Source organism: Passer domesticus, chromosome 16 (genome assembly GCF_036417665.1).
Source record: "Passer domesticus isolate bPasDom1 chromosome 16, bPasDom1.hap1, whole genome shotgun sequence".
Classification (NCBI taxonomy): domain Eukaryota; kingdom Metazoa; phylum Chordata; class Aves; order Passeriformes; family Passeridae; genus Passer; species Passer domesticus.
This window is the reverse complement of record NC_087489.1, coordinates 8,141,418-8,166,445: the sequence shown is the minus strand read 5'-3', so window position 1 is coordinate 8,166,445 and position 25,028 is coordinate 8,141,418. Positions and strand designations below refer to the sequence as shown.

Below are 25,028 nucleotides of genomic sequence, written 5' to 3'. Positions count from 1 at the left end.
CAGCCCGGGGACAGGGACACGGAGGAGCCGGGAGCATGGCAGGAGCTGCGGCCCCCGCGGTGCAGGGCACTGCACCCACCCGGCACGGTGAGTGGGTGCATGGCAGGGGCACCGTGGGGCAGAGGGGCTGTGCTGGGCATTGGGCCGGGGGTCAGGGTCAGCTCTGGGGCACTGCTGGGGGCACCGGCCACCCCTGCAGCCATGGCTGGGGGCACTGGGCATCCCAGGCCAGCGGGCAGCAGCTCTCAAGGCCTCCATGAGGTGCATTATGTGGGCTGTGTCCCTCTGGCGAGGCTGCCCGTGGGCTCTGTGTGCCCCCGTGGTGCTGAGATGAGGCCCTGGCCCTCCTGGAGGTACCCCTGGGTGTGCCAGGCTGGATCCAGGAGGGCAGCTGGACCCCTGTCATCCACGGCACTGCAGGGGCTCACCCTGGCTGGGGGACAGTCCTGCTGATGGTGGCTCCTTCCCCACAGCTGGGTTTTCAGAGGGGATTGCACAGTTCTGCTCTCACTCTGTCCCAGCTTTTCCCTCACTTCCCTGGGGGCAGCCCGGACACCCTGATCCCCCCTGGAATGAACACAGGGTTCCCAGAGCCCCTCCCAAAGTGGGAGCAGCCGCTGCCCCCCGCTGCAATGGGCAGAGCCCTGTTTGCCCCGGTGCAGGCCCTGCCCCAGGAGCTGCTCACCGTGTCCCTGTCCCCACTCCCCGTCGCCCCCAGGCAGGGCACAGCTGAAGCTCTTGGTGGCCTTGGCCCAGCCGGGTCTCTGTGTGTCCCCACATGTCCCGTGTCCCTGTGGGGAGCCCCAGCTGGTGTCCCTGGCTCGTGTGGGGGCTGGCAGGGCTGGTGTGGGACCCTGCATTCCCCCGCTCCCACGATGGGGCTTCCCCTTTCAGTCAGGCGTTGGGCAAGGCTGGGCTTTCGGTGGCCGCGGCACTGCGGTGTCCCCGTGTGTGCTGATGTCACCCGGGGCTCCCTGTCCCCGATATAAGTCCTGGCTGTGCTGGGGCACAGGGAGAGGGTCTCTACACCTGCTGCGTGTCCCCCAGACATGTCCTCTGCTCCAGCCCCCAGGTCCCAGCGCCAGCCCCGAGGTCCTGTATGGCTCTGCCTCTTGCTCCTGCTGCCCACCTCTGTCTCTGGCACCACCACCAATCCTGGCATCAAGGTCTGGCTGACCCAGGGGACACTGGAGTTTGGTGAGTCTGTGCTCCTGAGCACGGAGGGATGGGGGGACCAGTGGGGGATGATGCCCAGACTGCTAAGGAGGGGGAATGAGGGGAGCCAGTGGGTTCTCCCAGGAATGACAGCGAGTCTGCCGGGAATGGGGGATGGAAGAACCATCCTGGTCCTGGCTGCTCACTCTGCTGACACCCCAGGTACCCCAGCCCCTTCCTTGGTGTCACCCCAAATTCCCACTTTGCCCCAGGCCGGCGCTTTGGGCTGGAGCTGCTCCAGTCGATGCTGCAGAGGGAGCACGAGCTGAACCTGACGGGTTCCTACAACATCCCGCTCCTGGGAACTCTCACCTACGCTGTGCCACGGTAGGAGCCACCTGCGGGGTCCCTGTCCCTGTCCCCATCCCTGTCCCCGTCCCTGTCTGTGCCACAGCCACAAGCACGCTTGCCTGTGCTGTGCAGGATCCACATCCACGAGCTGCAGATGAACGAATCCGCGCTGGGCTTTGCCGAGGACGTGGGGGTGAGGCTGACGGTGCAGCGCGCCCGAGTCCAGCTCAGCGCCGACTGGGCCGCCCAGCTGGGAGCCGTGTGAGTCCTCGTGGGGACAGGGACAGGACTCGGGGTGGCCCCACGTCCCCGCTGTCCCTGTGCTCACCCGCTGTGTCCCCAGCCAGGACAATGGCTCCGTGGAGCTCCGCATGCAGGACGTGGCCGTGGCAGCGGTGCTGGGGGTGAGCGAGGACGGCAGCGGCCGCCCCACGGTTTGGAGTGCTGGCTGTGACACCCACGGCACCCACCTGCACATGGAGTTTCACCGTGGATACAGGTGATGCCAAGCCCCCTGCTCTGTCCTGTCCCTGGACTGCTGGTGCCCCAGCCAGGGAGGTGGGCTGGGGGGGGCTGGGTGGGTGCCATGAGCTGGTCTGAGCACCCCGCTCTGCCCTGCAGCTGGCTCTACAACCTGCTGGCCCCTCTGCTCCAGAGAACCCTGCGGCAGCAGCTGAACAAGCAGGTGAGTGCTCGGCCCCTGTGCCCCGGGGTGTCGGTGTCCCTGTGCCCCCCAGGCCAGTGAGAGGCTTGCAGACCCTCATCCCTTGCTGACACCCTGCTCTGCTTCCAGCTCTGCCTCGTGCTCCACAGGGGCGTTGACAGGCTGGACACTGCCCTCAAGAACATGAGAGGTGGGTGAGGGGACCCCAGGACTGGGGACAGGCAGGGTGGTCCTGGGGGCTGTGGACAGGACTGGTGCCCAGCAGGGTCTGCAGGACCCCACTGTGGGGCTGGGTCCTGACAGAGCCAGGCTGTGGAGGGGGCTGGTGGTGGTGGTCTGACTCCTCCCGTCCACCTCCATGTCTCTGCAGTGTCCACCCAGCTGGACACCATTGCTGCCATCGACCACTCCCTGCTGGCACCGCCAGCCTTCACAGAGGAGTATGGGGACGTTGCCCTCAAGGTAATGTCATCCCGGGAATCCCTGGGCCAGATTTGGGAACTGGGGAGCCTGGCTGATCCTCAGTCCATCTGTGTGCCTGTGCAGGGAGAGATCTTCAGGGTGGGCACGTACCAGCAGAGACCCTCAGCGCTGCCTGTGGCACTGCCCATGGCACTGCCCGTGGCACTGCCGGTGGCTTTGCCCACGCCCCTGCCCACGACACCGCCCATGGCACACGAGCCCGTGCTGCTGGTGGCTGTCACCGAGTTCGTCGCCAGCTCGGCCGCCTTCACCTACTTCACAGCCGGGGCCCTGCGCAGGAACATCTCCAGCGGCATGGTAGGGGCGCTGCAGAGCAGAGCTGTCCCCACGGCCGTGTCCCCAGGGCCACCCCTGCTCAGCCCCAGCACCTGATCCCTCCCTGCCTTCCAGCTCCCCCGGCGGTTCCCGCTGCAGCTGAGGACCAAGAGCATGGAGGCGTTCGCCCCTCAGGTGAGTGGGATGGGACACAGGTGGGACACGGAGCAGGACAGGATGCAGGTGGGATGGGGCATGGGACACACGGTGGGATTGCAGGAGGAACAGAAGATGTAATGGGGTGCAGGAAGGATGGGAAAGGGATGGGGCTTGTGAGGGATGGGATGCAGGAGGAAAAGGTTGCAGGTGGGATGGAATGTGGGATGACACAGAGGTCAAATGGGATGCACGAGGGACAGGACAGGGAATGGGGTGCAGTGAAATGGGAGGTGTTGCAGGCAGTATGGGATGCAGGCAGAAGGGAACACCCCAGGACAAGGACATGGGCAGGGCAGTGATGGGCACACGGGACCTGGACAGTGGTGGGGACCTGATGGGGACATGGCCAGCATGGCTCTGTGCCACCCCTGCCCTGTCCCTCCCAGCTGCAGGAGCGCTATCCAGACCAGCCCATGGAGCTGCACCTCTGGGCCCGCCAGCAGCCCCTGCTCTCCTGCCATCCTGATGCCCTGCACGGGACCCTCTTTGGCTCTGCCGAGGCCTTCGTGGTGCTGCCCAACGCCACCCGTGTCCCTGCCTTCCTGCTGAACATCGTGAGTGGCCGCTGCTGCCACGGCTCAGGGAGCCCGGGGACCCCAAAGGACCTGCCTGGGGCTGCTGTGCCTGTGCTCCTGGCCATGCTGGGGGATACTGGGGCCAGCTGGATGGTGCTGGGGGATACTGGGGCCAGCTGGGTGGTGCTGGGTGGCAGGCACTGCCCTGGTGTCTCCAGTGTCCCCTCCTGCTGCAGGATGCCAACGTGACGGGGAAGCCGACAATCAGCGGGAACAGACTCGGGGGCACAGTGAGACTGACAGGGTGAGTGCCCGACCCTGAGCTGGGTCTGAGCTCCCCCAGGACATACCTGGAGAGCTCCCCCACTCCCCAACTCCGTCCATTTGCCTCCCTGAGTCCCGAATTGCCTGCTCAGACCCCCTCCTGCCCCCAGTTCATAGCTGTGCCAGCTGCCCTGGCAGTAGGTGCTCAGCTGGACCCTCTCTGCTGGGTCCCACCACGGAGCTCAGCCTGTCCCTACCCTGGGGTGGGACAGTTCCCATCCCTGTGCCTGGCTCTGACCCTGATCTTGTCCTACAGGCTCCATATAACACAAGTGGCATCAAACGTGGGCCCAGTGGAGGTGAGTGGCTGTGCCAGGGAATCCAGGGGGAGCCTCGGGTTCCACATCACCCTGGGGGGAATCTGGGGTGCTGTGGACCCCACGCATGGCAAGCCTGGCAGGGGGCTGAGCCCTGCCTGCAGCACGGACCCCTCTGCCTGTGCTGAGCCGGGCTCAGACCTGCCTGTCCCACAGGTGAAGCGTCTGGAGACCCTGCTGAAGTTCGGGCTGTGGCTTTTTGGGGTTCCCCGGGCAAACAGTAAGTGCTGTCCCCGTCCTGTCCCCATCCTGCCACAGCTGCACCAGGGCCATCCCTGCTATGACTTTGTCTCCCCACAGAGTGGCTCCAGGCTGGCATCCCCCTGCCCCTCCCGCACGGCCTCAGCCTGCTCAGACCCCGGCTCTCCCTGCAGCAGGTGGGTGCCACCCCTGTCCCCTTACCCCAGGGTCCCCCATGTCCCCCATACCCCCTCTCTGACTCTGACTCCCTCCAGGGCTTCATGCTCATCGCCACGGACCTGCAGTACGAGCCGTGAGAGCACCTGCCTCGTGGGAGCCCTCCAGCCCTGTCCCTGCCACCATCCCGGGAACCCTCCAGCCCTGTCCCTGTCACCATCCCGTGGCCATCGTGTCCCCGCGGCTGCCGAAGCGCCCAACCGCGGGAGCACCGAGCCCATCCTCGGCGGGGATTAAAGGGGAGCGCAGCCCAGCCCGGCGTGCTCTGGGGTGTCTCGGGGAGCCCCCTCACCCTGTGTCCCGGGCAGGGTCCCATTCCCGACTCCACGACGGGGCATGGCTGTGTCCTCTGCTGCCAGGGGCTCCGGCTGTGCCCTGGTGGGGTCCGGCCCCTCTGGGGCCTCCGGGCAGGTGGGGACGGGGCTGGTGGCCCTCGGGGACTGGGGTTCCCTGCAGTGCTCGCGGCTCTCTTGGTCACGGTGGTCCCCGTGCAGCTCCTCCCGCTGCCCACGGGATGGTGCTCGTGTCCGTGTCCCGGCTCCCACCGCGTCCCCCGGGCCACGGAGCCCGCCCGGGCCCCGCCGCTGCCCCCGCCCCGGGGGTCCCCCGAGAGGACAGGGGAGGGGGCTGGGGAAGGCTGTCCTGCCGTGACAGGGATGTGGGGTGGCTCGGCGTGCCCCATGCTTGTGACATGCCAGAAAAGGTGGAGTGTTTGTGTGCTCCAAACCGCCCTGAAGGAGCCCCCACAAAGGGAAGGTGCTCCTTTGGAGGGCAGCCCCGGGAATGCGGGGGGCTGTGGGTCCCAGCGAGGTTGTGAGACCCCTGCCCTCCTCCTCCCAACGTGACAACGGGTGCTGAGCCCATGTCCCCAAAACCAGCACCCCCAGCCCAGCTCAGAGCCTGCCCTGGGCTCCCTGTCCCCATCACCCCTTAGTGCCCCCCCCCCCCCCCCATCCCTCTGGACCACAGCAAACTGCCCTTGGATCACCCCAACCCTTCCCTGGGCAGGGAGAGGACCTCATCCCCATCCATCCATCCATCCATCCATCCATCCATCCATCCATCCATCCATCCATCCATCCATCCATCCATCCATCCACATCCATCCCTCCCTCCCACTGAACCCAACTCCTCTGGGCCCAAAGTCTCCCAAATTCCCAACGATTGCAAAGACCACAGCACCAGCAGCAGCTCGAATGACAAATTTATTTGTGGATTCACCTCCACCTGCAAACCGAAGCGTTCAATGGGCTAATGCTAATCCTCGTGCTCCCCGTGCGGGCTCTGAGGCTCCGGCATGAGGAGCACGAGTCCGTGCTCAGTGGCCAAGTGAGCTCCCCTGGAACCTCCACTTCTCCCCTCACCTCCATCCCAGCTTGGCCTCTGCAGGGAGCACGGTCCCACACATAAATACGGACAGACAAGATAACAAAAATAGCATTAATAGTATTCACAAATGAATTAAAAACTACTCGTATATGTACAGCAGAGCGCGGGCAGTATGTACACGGACAAGCTGAGCCAGCTGTGTCTGCCCGCCGGGGGCTCCGAAGGACGAGGGCGTTTATTCTGGAAGCTAATTTCAGCTCAAAGGCCGGAGGTTCCCTGCTCCAGCAGCACAAGGAGCAGCGTGGGAATGAGGGGGAGGGAAGGCAGACACCTCAGTCACTGCATGCAGCCATCACAGCCACGCACGGGCACAGGGATCTGCCTGCACTACGGGACTGGGAACATGGGGAACAGCAGTGGAGAGGCCAACAGCTCCTACTGTCCCCAAAGAGGCTCCCCAGAGGTGGAGATGGCTCTCAGCCAGTGCCAGCCCTCACTTCCATCTCCCCTGGGCTTGCTTCCCTGCTCGTCTCATGAATCAGCTGCTCCCTGGGCTTTGCCACCCCTGTGAAGGTGCTTCCCCTGACCCCTCCAATCCCCAGCTCTGGATTCCTGGACACCACAGCCCCAGCTCTCTGCGAAGCCCTTTGTGCCAGGGACAAGCACTTTCCCCCTCTCCTGCCTCCTTCCTTTGCCCGCCCAGAGGAACAGGCTGGGAAGGGATGAGCACTGTCCCACAGCCATCTACATTTAGAGTGAGGAGGAGGAAGAGGACAAAGAACCCCTCAAACCATGCACAGCCCTGGGCCTGGCACACTGTCCTCATCTGGGACAGGCCGAGCTCCCAGCAACTGAGTATGGGGGGAGAAAGGAATTCTGACCAAGGGCAGAGCCCCTCACCTCTGGCCTCTGCCTCCTCCTCCTGCTCCCCCTGCCACAGGGATGAGCAAGGAGAAGCAAGGACAGGATAGGGATGCTGCAGGGAAGCTCCATCCTGCTGGGCAGCCTGCCTCTTCCTGGTGCTTGAGCGTGCCAGAGACGGGGGCACGGAGCCTGACCCTTGCTCTGGCTGGGGAACTTTATATTAGTGACACATCTACACACACGCACGCACTCACACATGCAAAAATAAGTCTGTTTATTCTCTTCCAAATTATCTGGAGAACCCTGCAGGGCTGGGACACCTTCTAGCCTGTGCCCCCCCCCCACCCCCAGCTGCCTGGATCTCCCCAGCGCTGGGAGCTGGTGGCTGAAGTGCTGCATTGGCCTCAGCGCCTTTAAAACACAACGGAACAGTAAATAAGACAGGCTACAATAAAAGGAGCTGGCGGCACGAGGGGGAGAGCTCCGTGGAGCGGGCGCTGGGCGGGTGGAGGGGCTGCCCCGGGGCCGGTGCCGGTGCTCGGGAGCGGAGTGTAGTGGATGTGGCGGTGAAGGCGCAGCCGTCCTGGCACGGCGCTCGCGGCTCACTTGCGGCTCAGCAGGGATCCCAGCAGAAGCACTCCGGCCACCGTCGCCCCGGTCAGGAGCCATTTGTTGAAGGTCTCCTGGCCTTTTCTCACCTCGGCAGCAGCATCGTTCCCATACAGGTCCACAAAGCGCTCCTGTGGGAAGAGGAGGGTGGTGAGCACAGGGGGGTGAGGGAAGCAGAGGGAAGGGCTGGCAGGAAAACCGTGGTGGGGACAGGGCAGATGACAGATGCCTTGTGCTTCCTCGCTCTGAATCATGCACACAGGGCAAGGGGAGAAGCACAGTCATGAGAGAAGAGGATGCCAGAAAGGATTTGTGAGGAGAACACCACGCGGGCAGGGCAGGGGATGCATCACGTGCTCTTGGCTCTCTAAAATTAGCATCCAAGTGTGATAGAAATCATGGCAGTGGGAACCCGCTGGGCTCCATTCCCTGGCCAAGGCCTGTGGAAGCAGCAGCAGGGCTGGTGCCCATGGATGCGGGAGCCCACACCGTGCATCCCCCCAGTGATTTTGTGTCCACAGTGGAGCCTCCCACCTCCCACTCCCACATCCTGGCCCTCGCAGGTTACTCCACAACACGAGCTGGATTTCACGAATCCCTGCGGCGAAGGCAGACATTGGGTCGCCAAGCTACTGCCTTCCCACGGCTTCAGGAGAGCAGGCCAAGCACGAGGCTTGGCCAGGAATGCAGTCACTCCGGCCTGGCTTGTCCAAGCCGGCTGCCTCCAGCAGCAGCAGGAGCTGGGGAGACCTCAGCCCATGGTAAAGAGAGCTCTTGGGGTCCCTGAGCCGCACACGGCGGGGCAGGAGGGCTCCCTGGGCAGGCAGCAGGGAAACACGTGGCCCAGGATGTCTCAGGTTTATCAGGGCTGAGCAGGAGGCTCGGAGCTGCACGGAGAGGAAGCTGCGAGCTGCAGGCTCAGGGATGGCCAGCAGCTCAGCGTCAGCAGGGGCTCGATGCTGTCGCACCTTGAGCCCATCTTCCCAGCAGATGCCCTGTTTCCTGGTAAGTGAAGGCAGTTCCAGTAACCAGCTGCTCTGGGAAAGCAGAGATAAGCCCGGCTGACGCTGTCACGCCTCGCTGGCCTCTGCACAGGCAGGGGGAGCATTCCTGCCTGCCTGCTCTGCCAGCACTCTGCCTCCCACGCTGCCCACAGCGGGACTGCGGGGCTTTGGTGCCAGCTCATGGCTGCCATCCAGGTGCCTCTCTTCCATGGAACACGGTGCTGAGTCTCCCAGCTCACGCCAAACAGCCCCAGGATGGTCACAGCTTGTGGGGCATCTCCTCACTTTGCCACGTACCTATGACCAAGCTCAGACACAGTTTTTCAAAGCAGGGTGTGCAGCAGACCTGCCAATTACTCCCAGGGAGCTGGGCTGTGTCCCTCTCCATGGCCACAGGGCTCCCCACCACAGGGGACCAGGTCCTTGATAAGCTGTGCACCTCAGGACCCGCCTCTGCCACCAAAGCCCTTCTCCACCTCCCACCAATCACCTCCCCCAGCTGCCTTCCACACCCCATGACCATGAGGAGGTACTCACAGACCCAAATGCAGAGTGTTGGGACACAGGGACTTTGCTAACTCACCCTGGAGCATGTCACTGCTGCCACCTCAGTTAGGAGTCCTCTTCAGGGATATGACAGTCATCCCCATGACTCCTACCACCTACACAGAGTGGCAGAATGCAGCTCACTTCCCACCATGCCTGCCAGCTGTCATGGGATCTGTGGAGGCGTTGTACTGTGCCCTGGCCCTGCAGGAATGGGCAGCAGGGAGCTCACAGGCAGATGCTGTCCAGGGAGAAAGGTGAGGGCTGTTGCCTGCTGCCAGTCCACTCACCCAGGGAACAGCAAGTGATGTGCTGCAGGAGAGGCACAAGAGCAGAGCCCAAACTCAAGAAGGAGATATTTTAAATTCTGGCACAGGAAATCCCTCTGCTGATAGGTGGTGATGAGTATGGAACTGTGACAGGGCATGGCAGTGGTAGCAAACTGAGAGCAAGCTGGCAAGGATGAAGGGCACAGGGAACTGAGGTACAAGGCACCTGTCCAAAAAACACCAACCCTACAACATTTGTGTCTGGGGAGATTTAGGTTGGATGTTAGAAAAAGGTTCTTCACCAGGAGGACAGTTGGGCATTGGAACCAGCTCCCCAGGGCAATGGTCAGGGCACTAAGCCTGAAGCAGAGTTCAAGGAGTGTTTGGACCACACTCTCAGGCACATGCTGGGCTTGCTGGGCTGTCCTGTGCAGGGCCAGGAGTTGGACTTGATGATTCTCGTGGGTCCCTTCCAACTCAGCATGTGTTTTGATCTCCCAGTGCCAGGGCCCTCGCTCCAGGGATGGTCCTTCCCTTGGACACACATCCCAGCCACTTGCTCACAGCACCCGAGGCTGCAGCACGCTCTGCTGGAGGAAGGCAGCTCCATCCTTGTGATGTATTCCCCAGAAGATCTGCTTTCCTCAGGGCCTCAGCAGGACCTGCCCCACTGAGAGTCCCACACATCTCCAGAGGCTCCTCCTGACCCACGGCAGGGATGTCCCCACTGTGCTGCAGTGGGGACAGGGCCACACACCCACCCAGCCTCTCCGTGGGGCAGGCACCAGGAGAGGCCCCCCCGGCAGGGCAGGGAGCCAAGGAGGGCTGGCAGCTGGTTCTCCATGCTGCTTTTTCCATGGCATGTGCTGCCTTTGGGGAAAGGCAGTTCCAAGAAGCCCTTGCTTCCAAGAAAAGGAAGTGTTTGCTGAAGGAGAGATAAATGGCACACAGTGAACGCAGAGCTATCGGGTGCTACAGGCAGAGAGGAGCACAGCCAGAGCCCAGCACAGGCAGGGAGAGGACGTGAGCCCCTCTCCTTCCCTTGGGAAGGGAGCAGCAGCTGCTGGAGCCACAGCTGGGGTGCCTTGCCCTTCCCTGGGGAAACCACCCTAGGAGCTGTGATAGCTCAGCCTCTGCACAACTTTGATCCCAGATGTGTCCCCTGGGAACCAGCTCCCAGACCAGAGGGAGTGGGAAAACAGGCAGAAATGTCCTCCCTGCCCATGCTGGGGGCGGGTTGAAGGTTAGGGAAAGGCAGCTTGCTCTGTTCCCACACCATCCCGGGCCTCGGCCGCTCTGCACCTGAAGCCCAGCACTCCCAGGACTGATCCTGACCTCTCTGGCCTGGTGTTTGGATCTCAGACTTGCCCAGACACGTCCAGATATTTCTGGCCTCCCCCAGTCACCTTTATCTGAGAGGAAATATTTGGAATTCCTGAGCTGATCACAAGGACTGTGGTAGCAACAGCACGTCAGTGTTTCAATGTCTCAATCCGTGGGCCTCTTCCAGAGAGGACACACTGTTCCATCAGAAGCCCGTCACATCCCCTTCCCCACCCCACATCCGAGAGGAGGATGCTCCAGAGCAGGCAATGAGGAAGCAGAGATCTTATTCCTATGCAAGGGGCAATCCCCTGCCTCTCCCCTCCAGAGCTGGGGAAGGAATCCCCATTTTCTTGTTGGAGCCTAAAACATCACTTTCTGGAGAAGCTGGGGCAGGGCAAGCTTCCCTCCTGCTGCAGGAGGTAGAGACCCTGGAGAGTCAGGCTCCACCACCCCACAGAGCTGGGGCAGGGAGGTTCTGCAGGGCCAAAAGTTCTCTGGACACTCACAGAGCCCCAAACTGCAACCCAGCACTGTGGGGGATGCAGCAACCATTTAAACACTGCCCAGTGCACACACACAACCCTGTGCAAAAAGGCAAGAGGAGCAGGTCTGACCTGAAGTGCTCTGTCTCAGGTGGGAGAGCAGAATAAGAAGCACGAATTCTGGTTGAGACACTACTCACATCCTAGCCTGGAAAGGGGAACACCTAAAATGTGAGGCTCTCGTTTGTTTGGTTGGTTTCATTCACCAGTGCTGCCCGCGCGGGAGGGAGAACAGTTGCTGGATCCCATTCAGGGTGAGCAGAGCAGAGCAGGTTCCTCTTTCAAGATAAGCCCCAGCACTTGGGGAAAGAGGATTCGGTGACACTGAGCCATGAGGGCAGGTGAAGGAAGCAGATGTGGGCAATAAACTCCCATCTGGCCTCTGGTGAGGCAGGAGAGCAGAGAGGGGAGGGCTCTGGCAGTTTCGGGCTCAAAGCTTGCCCTGCACAAGGGGGTGGAGGTCACTGAGATACCAGGACAAAGCTCTGAAAACCAGCAGAGAAGAGCCAGGCTCTACTGGGAGTATCCAGGTGAAACTTTGACACGGAGACTTGGACTCCAGCAGGAGCTCTGGAGCTTCCCCATGGCTCTGATACCCAGCCAAGCCCAGGGAGACAGAGACCCCCAGCACCCACCTCAGCATGCACAACAGCCTTCCCAACCCCAGGACCCTGATGTGATTTAGCAGAAATGATCTGGTTCCCCAGAACCTCCCTGGGATAAGGCAGCATTGTTCCCAGATGGATCAGCAGAGCCATGGGGAGGTTAAGTGCCTTTCCCAGAGCTGTGAGCGAGCCAGCAGCATGAGCCACAGCATCTGACTCCCAACCCAGGCATTCTCATCACGAGGCAATGTTTCCCTTGAAAACAAGGCTGTTTCTGTTTTACCTTCACCGTAAGTACAGCTGTGTTCCTGCTCAGAGGTCTAACAGCAGCCACCGGCCGGGGGCAGAGTCATCTGGATGACCAGACATTTGTTAATGAGATGCTGGGAACAGTTTTGTGCTGAGCAGCAAGACAAGGAGGGAAAAAGAAAGGCAGCAGCTCAGCACAGACCACAACAAAGCCCTGCTTCGACAGCAACCTGCTCCCAGAGCCCCTTTGGGCTGCCAGCTCACCACATGGGGCTGGCATATGCGAACCTGGAGGTGAAGCACAGGGGAGAAAAGGCAGCTGAGAGCTTTAAGAATAAAAGAAAACATAAGTATTCCCAAAGGCTGCCACGGGGATCCTGTAAACACGGCTCTGTGGGTCCCTTTGTGATATGAATGGAAGAGACATCCTAGAGGTTCTCCCTCTGCCCTGCTCCCCCTGATGCTGTATCCACATGTGGCCCCCCACTCCCAGCCCTGAAAGGAGGGCAGCAGGGACACAGTGTGACTGCAGAGGTTGCAGGACTGCCTGCAGTGCTGGGCAGTGGAGGTCAAGGTGAGCACCTGACTCAGGAGCATGGCAAGGGAACCTGCCATCCAAGGCAGGTCTGACCTTCCCCAAAGAAACAGATCTTAGAATGGTTGGAGGGGACTTTAAAAATCATTTAATTCCAATCCCCCTTCCATGGGTACAGAAGATCTGCAGCTTCACCCCACTGGTCCCCACCAGCAACCCCAGGCAGGTTCAGAATGAGGTAGGGAAGGGGCTCTGGGACACAGAGAGAGGAAGGGGCTCTGGGGACAGCAGCTGCAGGTGCAAATACTCCAGAGACTCAGCTCTAACTGTTATGCAAATGGTGACCTCCAGGGAAGCAGCTGCTGATCTCCATGACAATGGCAGGGAATGCCACCCACCCACTGCCCCTCCTGCCTTTCCTGCCCTTGGAGCTGGTGCCGGGGTGTTGTGGACCCTGGGGTGCTGGCCCTCCCCAAATCCCAGGGCATTCATTGAAACCTGCGCCTGGGAAGGAGGCAGCCATAAATTCAAAAGAGTCAATTAAATAAGAACACCCCCTCTTCTTTGTCTTCTCACTCAGGCTTTGCTGTAGGACTGTAGCTTGGGGGTCCAGCAGGGAAGCTGCCCCTTGGGCCAAAGCCCAACAGACCTGCAGGGCTCCAGCCTAGCCCAGGCCAGAGCCAGCTCTTTTCTAACCAGAAACAAACCCTCACTAGCACATTCCAGCCCTAATCCTTGCCGCGGCAGCCTTCTGTCAAACTGGTTTCATCACCGGCTCCAGGGAACCTGCAATAACCCCACACCATTCAGCACAATTTCAGCGTTTTCCAAATACATGAAAGAGGCTACGGTGACAGCTGTAACCCCCGTCCCTGCCCCGGGAGACTGCTGTGCACAGCACGAGATGGAGAGCAGGGAATTGCGCTCTCCGTTCCAGAAATCTGCTGAAACATTCATGTGTATTAAAGCCGGAGACGATGTGAATGACTAATCCATTTGCATCCATCTTTCATCAGTGTTCCTCCCAGAGCTAACCAGGCTGAGGGCTCCCGAAGGTGCCACAGCCCTGGCCAGCAGCGGGCTGCTCGGCAGGGCCTGCGAGGATGGCAGGAGACACACGGCTCTGGTACAAAGGCACAGCGAAGAACACATTGGCTGAGCCGGATCCACTCAAGAGATTAGCACCTGCTGGGAATGGGATTGTTTTCCAAAGGGCATTAAGTGGAATAGTCCGAGGAAAGACGGTCTCTGTGATGCTTCTCCCCACCGGACAGATGGTGTCTGAGCCCCGAGCAGAGCAGCCTTTGTGCGAGGGGCTCGCTCGGGGGGCAGGGAAGGCTCCTGCTTTCATGTCCCGGTTATCTGGGGGGAGCAGAGGGCCGTGGCCAGCTCGCTGTGCCGGACAGCACCTCAGCAGGGCCACTGGCACCCGGGTACAGAGCTCAATTTTCACCTTGTCACTGCTCTTCCTGGACGTCAGAGCTCCTGTGCAATCGTGCCCTTGTGTAACCGTGGGGAAACCTGTGCCGGGGAGATGTGCCATGCTCACGTGTGCCCGGCTGCCGAGCCACGTTCCCTCCTGCCAGGGGAGAGTGGGCAATGCTGACAGCTCTTTCTGGTCCTCACCCGCACCGTGAGCCTCACCAAACCCACCCCACAGGGAATGCTGGCGTTAGCAGGGCTCAAGGGAGCCAGGCTGGGTGCAGGGATGGTTCCCAGAACAGATCCTGGGGAAGAGCTGCCGGGTTCTCCTGCCTCAGCCACTCACCCACCAGCATCCTGGAGGAGAGACAGCCAAGCTTCACCACTTCCCACTTCAGCCCCGGCACCTCACGAGGCTGCTGTAATTCTTACATGCCACTTGAATGAAAAAGGGGAAAGGGTGGAGGTGCAGGAAGAGGAGGAAGATGTGCTCATTCTGTTTTCACTTCCTGTTAGTTCCATGAAATCTCAAATTATTCAAGCCACAAAGTCCCTTTTAGCAAAATCCTTGCTGACTTGAGGGCAGGAAGCACAGTAGGCAGCTGATGCAGCAAACGCGAGAGAGAGCAGTGCAGCATGAGAAGGAGACTTTGTGCTCTGCCCTGGGCTCCTCCATGCATGTTGTTGCATGAAATAATCACTGGCTGGTGCACTGGAAGCTTCTAAATGAGGTCAGTTGCTCTATTAAAAGACATTAGCTCTCCAGCAAGTTTAATACACTGGTGAGCCATACAAGTACAGAATGAAGGCACTTGCAACACTCCATGATGGCTGATTTACAGGTAGCAACACCTCATTTTCTCCATGTAGAAGTCATATGTCACCCAGGCACTACCCAGGGCCACACACACACCCAGCACCCACATCCCAGCCCAAACCCTGAGCCAGCTCACCACAAGTCACACACAGAGAGCAATGCCACGTACTGCCACCAGACGTGCTCCCTGCACAACACAGGCAGTGTCCCCAGTCTTCCACAGTTCCATGGTGGCACAAACCAGAGAGATGGGCATATGGGACTGGAACTGGTCAGAGAAGCAATGCAGCCAGCTGTCCTGCTCCACCTGATCATGGCACCAGCTGCATTCAAACCAAACCAGCTCCACGCTGGCCTAGACCTCTTCTCTGAGCTTCACAAAGAACCTTTCATCCTCCACCAGAGATGAAAACCCTTCCATGCTCCTTCAGGAGGCAGCCAGCTCCAGCAGCTCCCTTTGGAATCCTACCCCAGGAGCCAGGTCACTGCATGGCTCTGCCCATAGGCCCCTTGCACAGTCCCGGGGTGAACAGCTCCAGCTCCTGCTCCAAGCCCTGCCTGCTGCCAGCTTGTCACGTTTTGGAGTATTTGATTTCACTCTTAAGAGCACCTGTCTGGCAGTGGTACAGGCAGGCAGAACCTGCCTGCTCTTTGTTCTTGGCCAGGCAGAGCACGGAGCAGGACACCTGCCTCGGTTTCCCTCTGAGCTCAGGTGCAGGGCTGTGAGCTGGGGGACTCTGGGTCCATCCTGGATCAGGAATGGGGGGCTGAAAGGCTGAGCCCAGCCCTGCTCCCACTGGAGGCTCCTCATCTCCAGGGCTCATCTCCCCAAGCAGGATACTGATGCCAGCAGCCAGCTACTAATTGGATCTACTTAAATCAGCAGCTACGTCTGCAGACACAGCTGAAACACAAGCTTGAGCAGGAAGGAGGATAATGCAATAAATTCAAACAGCTCTCCCCGAGGGAATCACACAACCCCCTGAAACTTCCCTCTTTGCAGATACAGCCCATTACCCTTCCCTGGGCCTGCTGTGCCAGTGCAGAGCCAAGCAGCAGTCGAAAAAGTAACCAGCCCAAAGCCCCCTGAAACACCAAGCTCCCCCAGCTTCCTGCTCCCAGCAGCGGAGGAAAGGCAGACCAGTTACAGCACAACACTCCAACAGTCCCTGTGGCCACGGGAGCCTGTCTGGTTAACGCTCAAATCCCGCTCCTCCCTCCCTCCCTCCCTGAGGCAGGCAGCAGCGCTGAGTGCACTGGGTTTCCCATTAAAGAGATCCTGGGAGACAGCACTGGGCTGGTACACGTGAGCACGTGTCCGAGAGAAGACACGGGCGGCTGGAGAGATGCTGCCTGCACCGAGCTGCAGCGGGCGTTCCCGCCTGCAGGCAGTCCTTCCCAGCACTGCTCAGCCCTCCGATTCTTTTTTTTTTTGCTAACTAAATTAAAGATGAGGATAAAATAAGCAAAATACCTAAAAATAAAAAATAAACCGAGCATTTCTACAGCACAACTAGGTCACAGCTCCCCAGCATGCGAGTTGTGGCAGCCACGGCTCAGCCCCTTGAGCCTCCTGGGTTCAAAACTGACATCTCTCTTAAAAGGCTGCTCCCGAAACCCACACCTGCTCTCCGGTGAGCCCAGCTGGAGCCATCTGCTAACGGCTCTGCCTCCCAGCAGCCCTCAGCACCCTCGTTCTGCTGTGGCACAGAAACCCTTCTCCCCACCTGACCACCATGGGTGCCAGCCCAGGCCCTGCGCCTGCCCCACTGCCCCCCTCCATGGGTGCACTGTGGGAGAAGCTCTCCCACGCCTCTGGAATGCATGTTCCCTAACTTGAGCCCTTGGCATCTCAGGAATGATTAGGAGCTGGACTTCAGAGAGATCTTGCACCAAGAAGCCCTCCCGCACATCCTTCCAGGTGAGGAGCAGGGAGGAGGAAGCCTCCCTGGCCAAGGTCAGGACAATAAAGCCAGGAATGCCCTGGCACTGAGGGACTCTGCTTCCCTTTCATGTCTCCACTCTCTGCGTTAATCTTTAGTGGCTCAGAACAATAGTGTTTAAGGGCAACATCCCTCCCTTGTGGGAGGGTGGAGCGGGAGAGCAGAGGGTGGAGGACAGTGGCTGCTCTCCTGCCACCGCAAGGCAGAGCCACCCTCAGTGAATACCTTCTCTCTGAATCAGCAGGTAGGTCAACATCCCGGCTGCCCTGGGGTCCCCAGAGGGGACACAGCAGCTGCCCCCAGCCCCCTTCTGCTCCCACAGCAGAAGCCACCATTAATCCCTCGCCTCTCAGTTCAGCAGGTCTGCAACACTTCTACAACTGATATCCATCCCTTCCCTTCCCCCAGCTCCTCCTGGGAATACTCCGGCTTTACAGCTAGTGGGGAAAGAGCTGCTAGAGAAACACTCCTTGTAACGTCAAGATGGGACTGTGCTTACAGCCATCAGCTGCTTGGTAAAAACCAGAGGAAACCAAACCTTCTCAGCTTCAGCCAAGGTCTCAGAGCACCACACCACCATTCAGCTGCACCCAGTGTGTGCTGCAGGCGTGTTGCTGCTCCTGGGGGGAACCACGTACACAAACCATACCAGAGCTCCACGGAATCAGGCACACACAGAAAGCTGCAGCTTCCACTGGGGAAAAGAGAGCTCCCACCCACCCTTTCTGCTGTGCTGGGACACCCCACTGCTGCTGAAGCAGAGAGACCCCGGGCAGCGCTCCAGGGACACGGCTCCAGCGTCAGAGAGGAGCAGGATGAGCAGGCGGAATGACATTACTGAGAGCAGCTGTGAACACAGAGCAGCAAGAAACAGTTTGTTAATTATTTCACAGGTCTTTTTTTAAATGACACTCAGCTCTTAGGATTAAAGAGCCTCGGAGTGCTTTACGAATCAGAGTTGCCAGTGGCTCCCCTGGGAGTGAAGGAAATGCTATCCCTCTCGCTCAAAGACCCCGGGGTTAAGTGGGCTGCTCTGAGCCACAGCCAGCCACAGGCAGGAGTTTGGCTTTCCAGGCGCCTGCTGTAATCACAGATCTAAGGAACGTAATCAAACTGCACCACACACCGAGAGGCAGCAAGGAAAACAGGCAGGGCCCCAAAGAAGGAGAACCAGTAAAGGGGGTAAAGAGCAAAGCTCTGAAATCAGCCTCTGCACTGCTCTTGGTCTAGCGGCAGGAATGCTGCTGTGGGCCGGGCAGGAAGCTGCAGTGGAAGTCATTCCAATGGCATTTCCTGGAGAGCGCTGCAGAAAAGCCTCCCAGGTCGAAGGCTGGCTGAGGAGCTGCCAGAGATCTGCACGCTGAGCCCAGATCTCCAGCTGTCAGTGAGGATACAGCTACCTGGGCTGGTTGCTCCAGGCAGGACAGCCTGAGTCAGGACACAGCTGGCACCTCCCACAGCCAGGGAGGAATACCCAGGACTGTGAAGGGACATGGGGAACCCCACTGGCAGGAGGACAGGATTTTTTTCACCCCATGTAGGTGATGACAATGGGGCCATCGTCTCAGCTGCAAGGGATCAAGGCTGTAAAATAATTACTGAGGACAAAGTGCAAAGCAACAGCACAGCTGAGCACCAACAGACCAGGCTGCTCAAAGCCCCATCCAACCTTACTGTGAACACTTCCAGGCATGGGGCAGCCACAGCTTCTCTGGGCAACCTGTGCCAGTGTCTCATAAACCTCACAGGGCAGAGAACCTTCCTAATAGCCCTCTGTCAGTGGGGAGGAATTCCCCCTTGTCCTATCACTCCATGCCCTTGTCCAAAGTCCCCCTCCACCTCTGCTGGAGCCTCTTTAAGCACTAGCAGGGAGACCTCTGTTCTCCAGGCTGAACAACCCCAATTCTCTCAGACTGAGATGAAGCCATAGGATTCATCTTCAAGACAGCAAAGCACAGCCTCGGCTATGCTCAGTCATTTCCAGTGAGTCAGTTCTGCTGCACGTTGACCACCACGTGGAACGAATGGCTGTGATCTCAAACAGGATTAGAAGTGCCAGGGTATCCCCAAAACCCAGCCTGTAACACTCAGAAGGGCAGAACTCTGGCAAACCACACACTCCCAGGAACTGTGGTAGTGGCAGGGACAGCTTGTGCAGCATACCTGGGACACAAGGCCAAAAAGCATTTTCAAAGAGCCGAGAATCAAAGTCTAACTCTCGACCTGAAACCATTGAGGAGCCTGGAGCCAGAGCACAGGATGAAATCCCAGCTGTGTGCTGTCATATGACACAGGCTGAGTCATTTCCTATCATTCAGAAAAAAAAAATTTAAAAGATAAAAATGAGCTTGCTATATTGACATGTTCAAAGGGTTTTCCCCAAAGAGAATCACAAGCTTTTAGTCCTCTGCAGGGTGACAACACATGTCCTAGCACACCAAGTCCTGTGTGACCAGGGTCAACTGAGAACCCAGGAAGCTCTGAGCCATCACAGGAAGTAGTTCAATCTCCATCAGCCAAGCACAGTTTGTTGGGATTCACATATCACTGATTGGTGCTAAAGATGCTATTTGCTTTCAGTTCTAGCCTGATGCAGCCCCTTCATGTGGGTCCTGACCATATGCCCCACAGACCTCCTGACTCTATATCCACAGATCTAACCCCAAGCTCATCCAGAAAACCCTCCTTAAATCCCACTCTGAATGTGGATTTAGCCTTGAAGGAAAAGCTGTCATGCACTGGAGGGTCACAGCCAGGCAGGAACTACTGCTCACTTTCCTTTCTCAAACAGATTAGGCACGGTCAGTACATCTCTGCCTGCCAGGCTCTCTCCTGTTCACCCTGTGCTTCCCCCTCCTTCCTTCCCACTCACCAGATTTCTCCCTCCACAACTCCCAAACCCTGCTGGCACCACCATTTCACCTTCACAGCTAGTGGGACCTGGTCCTGGTCAAAGCAACTGGCCCAGGAAAGCCTCCTTTTTGGATGTGACAGCTTGCCAAGGCAGCAGCTCTCTTCTGGCTGGTTATTAAATGTTCCCCTTGGGTTGCTCTTGTTTGCTTGTTTTCCCAGTGCCAGATTGCAGAGCAGAGGGCAAACCAAGGCAGAGCCAGTAAATGTGACAAAACACTTCTATGTTAATGTTATGGAGCAAGATTTACTATTTCCCCTTGCCTCAAAACTTCATTTCTCAAGAGAACTGCTACAGCCCAGCACACAGCAGCCTCCAATGGCACCTGCACCCCAGGCCCTCCTCTGCTGCCTTTGTTCCACTGGTGGGGAATGAAACAGAGCTTCCAACACAACTGGGCTGTGCAGCTCTTGTTATGGAGCCATGCTCCTTCCCTCTTTTAGAGGGGCTTTCCAGGAAGAGAAGTGCTGCAGTGCTCCAAAACACAAACCACCTGGGCCCTGCCAAGCAGGCCTGCCAGAACTTGCATCTCTCTCACCAGGACCTGCCTGCTGCACCTCGGGAGTGCTTTGTTTGAAATGGGACAGGCTCTAACAGCTCCAATGCACCAAACAGACTCCCTGTGCAAACAGGAGAGGGATGGCTCCATCACAGCCAGGGCAGGGTGGCACTCCTCTTGCAGAGAGAGCTGGCAGAAGGCCAGAGGCTTTCTCCCCGCAGCTGGAATGGCGAGAGCGAAGGAAAGCAAAGCATCCCCAGGCATACCCCACACGTGAGGCACTCAGCAGCTCTTATGGCCTCTGTCCCTTGGTGTGCAGTGGCATGGCTTCCTACAGGAAGGAACATGATGAAAGCTGAGAGTGGAAGCTACAGCCAACATGTCAAATGAGCACTCAGGCTTTGCAGCAGGCTGGCAGCAGCATGCCCAGCACTGGTTTTTTGGTGGCTGGTGGTGTGGACTCCCCACACTCCGGCCTTCACCACCCTGCCTGGCTTCCATTCAGCTCCCAGCACAGCCCAGGCAGCGGCACAGCCTGGGCAGGGAAGTTAAAAGCCCGGTTCAAGGTTAGAACAAGAGAGCAAGGCGGTCCCTGAGTGGGAAACGGCATTTTTCAAAGAGAGAGCTGGTGGGCGGGTCAGATAGAGAGGAGTCCTGACCCTTCCGCAATCTGTTGAACAAATATTTGTTCCAAACAATTAATTTAGAGACAGACACAAAAAAATTGAAGAGTCTGAATCGTGATGGTTGGGGGTGGGGAACAGAGGGAGGAGGTGTTTGATTCCCCACAAGCAGGGACCAGTGATTTTCCACCAGTGATTTAATCTAAATCCCCCAGAGAGTTCATTTACAAAAAATCAGATTGCATTATCGCCTAGGTCTCCAGGATACAGCCCAATCCGTCACTAACAGCAACAGCCACACTAGCTTGGAAACCTCAGTTTGATCACTTAATTCCAAAACTAATCTGTGGCTCTAAAAGCCAAAAGCATAGGGAGGGGGAAGGAACTCTGTATTTGGCCCGGGTTATCTGCAGGATGAGAGAGCTAATGGGCCACAGAGCCAGATGAAATGGCCAGCAGATCCCAGGCTATTAATCGAAACCAAGCTCCTCTCCTTGCCTGAGCAGCCCCACCCAGGCAGTGCCCCAGGGCGGTCACATTCCTGGAATTCTTTCACCCTTCCTGAACCAGCTCCCTCCCCTTGGGTGCACCAGCTCCCCTTCTTCTCCAGGGTCCCCAGCACTGCTGGCCAGGCACGGGGACCCGGGGAGAGCCTCTTCTCTGCAAGGAGGGTGCAGATTACAACGTTGGGCTCAAGGGCTCCTGTCCCCTTCCCAAAACGCTGGGCTCTGCCAATGGACCGCGAGCTGAAGGGGGCTGAGAGGCCTCAGCTCCCAGCAAGGAGGCAATTCCCCGCTGTTTAGATGCCAATGCCTGACAGCGTGAACTCTTTCCAGTGGGAACCGGCAAAGGTTACACCAGCAGGGAATCACTAAGATGCAGAAGCCAAATGAAAACTCAGACATCTGTAGGTCATATACCTCCCGCCGGCAGTCCCAGGCTGCACCGCACAGCCGGACCCGGCATTTCAAGAATGCTTCCTGAAGAAATGCTTATTCATGTTAATACCTCACCACTGAGAGCTCCCAGGGTTTGCTGCTGGGGCAGCTGGGAGCACTGCTCCCTGCCAAGGGAAAAGCAGCTGCAGGCTTAGCAGCTCCCCAGCACAGAGGTTGCCTCCACCTCAGCTCTGGCTCCCACCACACCAGCTCAGACAGTCCCAGAAGCCCACCCACCCTCCAGGACCTGCTGTGGGATTCACTTCACCATGAGCAAGGCAAAAGCTGTTTTCAGAATGAAGAAGTAGCTGCTACCTCGGCAAACCACCAGCCAGCCCACCACAACACTGCCTTGGAGAGGAGGAAGCTCCACTCCCTGCTATTAATGACACCGGGAACAAGCCCCAGAGCCAGGGCTCTGCTGGAAGAACAAGCTTGGATGACATTAGATTTCCAAAGGCTCTTAGAAAAACAGGTCTTTTACATAACATCCAGGGAGGACAAAAAGCAAGGATGGAGAAAGACATATCTGAGCACAAACTGTGTCAACACGGTGGGCAGCCCTCTTGGGACAGTGTTAAGATCACAGAAGGCAAGACCACACACCCTTTATCCTCCCTGCAAGGGGTAGGACAAGCTCTAGCACAAACACTGCAGGGAGCTGTGCTCCGGTTCGACCGGCCCCGCTGCCAGCCTGGAGCAAGGGAGGGCACGGGCAGCCACCCCAGCACAGAGAGGTGTTCTTACCCATCCGCCATTCTCCTGGATCCAGGGGTCTAAGTGGTCGGTCAAGTAGGTGGTCATCCAAGACACGATGCGTTTCACCAATACCCGCATCTCCTTAACAACGCTCTCCACGCACAGGGCTCCTCCGAAGGAGAAGAAAGCCACGATGCGGCCCCAGTTCACTCCGTCGCGGAACAGTTCGTTCACTACCTGCTCAAAGCTCTGATACGCCGTGCTGGGAGTGATGTGGAGCTGGGAAGTGAGGTCGCTGAACGCCCGCCGGTACCTCAGCTCAAACTCATCCCCCGCCTCTCTCAGCGCCTGCCTCACGTCGGCCGCTCGACGGATCTCGCGCACCTCCAGGCTGCTCTGGTGCACCGTGGCTCCGTTCACTATGTGGCTGGAGGCGGCGTGCCAGGAGGGGCTCCCGTTGAGGACCCCGTCCATCTCGTCCTCCTCCCCGGCAAAGTCAGTCCTGTTCTCATCCTCCTCCTCCAGCTGGCTCCAGCTGTAGCCTTTCTGCGAGAGCTTGTAGGAAACAAAGTCAATCACTAACTCCCGGTTACTGCTGTACATTTTCACACCTGGGACGCCCCCAATGAGTCCATGGTCCGGAGCACAAGCAGATCAGCACTTAGCAGGTCCCGACTCTGCTCCTCTTCCTCGCGATCGATGGAAGCATCTGACCTTAGCACAGAGGAGGAGAGAGGCACCGAAACGGTTAATGCCACAGCTCTTAGATGCACCCGCGCCATTACCACCGATAGCTTATCGTTATACTGAGATCACCCCGCAGCTCTACGCCGAGGCTCAGGGCCACCAGATTGAAGCTGCACGGAAAACCGACCACAACACCCCCCCTCCCCCGGGAAGCAGCCCCGAGCCGCGGGGACCCGCGGGCTCGCTCCGAGCAGACCCCAGATCTCACCGGGTGCGGGTGGCGCCTGGCAGGCCGGCTGCGGGCCGGGGCGGAGGCGGTTCTTGTTCTGCCGGAGCTTCGGGTCGGCCCGGAACGCGGCAGCACCGCCCCCGCCTCGCCCCGCCCGTTAAAGGGCCCGGCGCTCCCGCCCCCTCCGCCGGCGTTACGCGCCGGCTGCGGCGGGCGGGCAGCCCCGGGGGGCCCGGCCGCACGGTAACCGCAGCCCCCGCCGCACCGAAGCCCCTCGCTCCCCGCTAATCCGCTGAAACCGGCGAGCGCTCCTCACCGCGGGAGCCGCCGCTCGGCCCTGCGTCCTCACGGCAGCGATTCCAGTCACGGTTAGCGGCGCGCCGCCGCCGGGGCCGAGGCGGTGACACGCCGGGCAGCGGCGGGCGGGAGCGCCGCAGGGGGCAGCCGGTCCTCCCGGCCGCCGGACTGCCCTCCGCGCCACCGGGCCGCTTCCCCCGGAGCCCCGAGCCGCCCCGCCGCCACCGATCGCCCCCCCCGCTCCCCGCACGGCCCCGCCGGTCGCCGTACCTGGGGGGCGGGGCCGCGCACGAGGGCCCACACGGCGCCCGCGCGGCCGCGCCGCCAGCCAATCAGCGGCCAGGAGGGGCGGGGCCCGGCCGCGGCCTCTCCCTTTGGCTGAGCCGCGCGTCAATCAAGGTTTACCCGACCCCGCCCCTCACCTCAGCGCCCGACTGAGGGTCCGCGTCCTTCCCGGTTCTGCCGCGCGGGCCCGGCCGGCAGCGGCGCCGGAGGTCGCCGGGAGCCCCGCCGGGGCTCGGCCCGCTCAGCAGTCCCGGGATTCCTTCCACATCGCCCGCCGAGCGGCGGGGGGGTGCGGCAGGGTGGGAGGGGGCAGCAAGGGGGCGGTGCGCATGCGCACGGCGCCTCGAGGCTGGGCGAGGAGCGTCGGTTGGAGTGCGCGGGGGCACGGTGCGCACGCGCCGTGCCGGCTGGGCTGGTGCGCATGCGCGAAGGTGCCGGGCGGAGGGCGGAGCTGCGGCGCCCCCTGCCGGCCGCGGCGGGGTCAGCTCGGGCCTCCGCTGTCACCGCGCCCTGCGGGCACGGCCCCGCCGCTGGCACGGCCGCCAACCCCTCACAGCCGTCCGGGGCTAACGTGGCGTGTTTTGTGTCTCCACGGTGCTCGGGGAGCCGTGGCGGGGCTGTGAGGGGAGGTTTATGCGGGTAGTGCCGCAACATGAAAGCGACTGTGGCAGCCGGGGCCTGCCCCGCCGTTAACAGCTGGTACCCGTCCCTCTGCAGGGCTGCGGGGAAGGTTACGCAGCACTTGGGGTCGATAACGGCGCTGCGCAAAGGGCACTTTCTCCTCACAGCACCGAGAAACCCAGCCGGTCTTACCAGGCGGAGGAAGCCGCCTTTCTTCGGCCGCCCAGCAGTCAGAAGGGCTGAATTGCTGAGGAGCAGCCGGTGGCAGCCGGGCAGCGGACACTGACACAGCCGCAGTGCCACAGCCCGGCCCCGGTAGGCTCCGGCCCGGCCGCACCGGCTGACACCTCTCCGGGGGCCCGCCCACCAGCCGCTGATAGGCCGCCCAGAATGACACTCAAAGCACTGCCGTCTCTGATTGGTCTATTGTGTCCCGCAGTGCTTATGGGAGTTGTGGTTCGGCTCTCACCAGGTCATTG

General features: G+C 59.9%; 2 protein-coding genes across 9 annotated transcripts; one reads left to right on the top strand and one right to left on the bottom strand.

Annotated features, from left to right (window-relative positions):
• Positions 1-6,421, top strand: LOC135282278 (bactericidal permeability-increasing protein-like). The gene is made up of 15 exons (XM_064391909.1): positions 1-1,197; positions 1,428-1,542; positions 1,639-1,767; positions 1,850-2,005; positions 2,128-2,191; positions 2,300-2,360; positions 2,541-2,632; positions 2,717-2,950; positions 3,044-3,103; positions 3,514-3,681; positions 3,879-3,946; positions 4,223-4,265; positions 4,440-4,503; positions 4,584-4,660; positions 4,739-6,421. The coding sequence occupies exons 1-15, from the start codon at positions 1,050-1,052 to the stop codon at positions 4,778-4,780; spliced, it is 1,521 nt and encodes a 506-aa protein (XP_064247979.1). The 5' UTR covers positions 1-1,049; the 3' UTR covers positions 4,781-6,421.
• BCL2L1 (BCL2 like 1) lies at positions 5,893-24,765 on the bottom strand. Of its 8 annotated transcripts, none has more exons than XM_064391907.1 (3): positions 24,742-24,765; positions 22,479-23,144; positions 5,893-7,633 (listed from the first exon to the last, which is right to left on the bottom strand). In XM_064391907.1, the coding sequence occupies exons 2-3, from the start codon at positions 23,031-23,033 to the stop codon at positions 7,496-7,498; spliced, it is 693 nt and encodes a 230-aa protein (XP_064247977.1). In that variant the 5' UTR covers positions 23,034-23,144; positions 24,742-24,765; the 3' UTR covers positions 5,893-7,495. The 8 variants fall into 8 exon arrangements, with proteins under 8 accessions (XP_064247977.1, XP_064247972.1, XP_064247978.1 ...); XM_064391902.1 differs by lacking the exon at positions 24,742-24,765 and adding an exon at positions 24,066-24,295; XM_064391908.1 differs by lacking the exon at positions 24,742-24,765 and adding an exon at positions 24,066-24,250 and having other exon boundaries at positions 22,479-23,139.
• Positions 24,766-25,028: the final 263 nt, after the last annotated feature.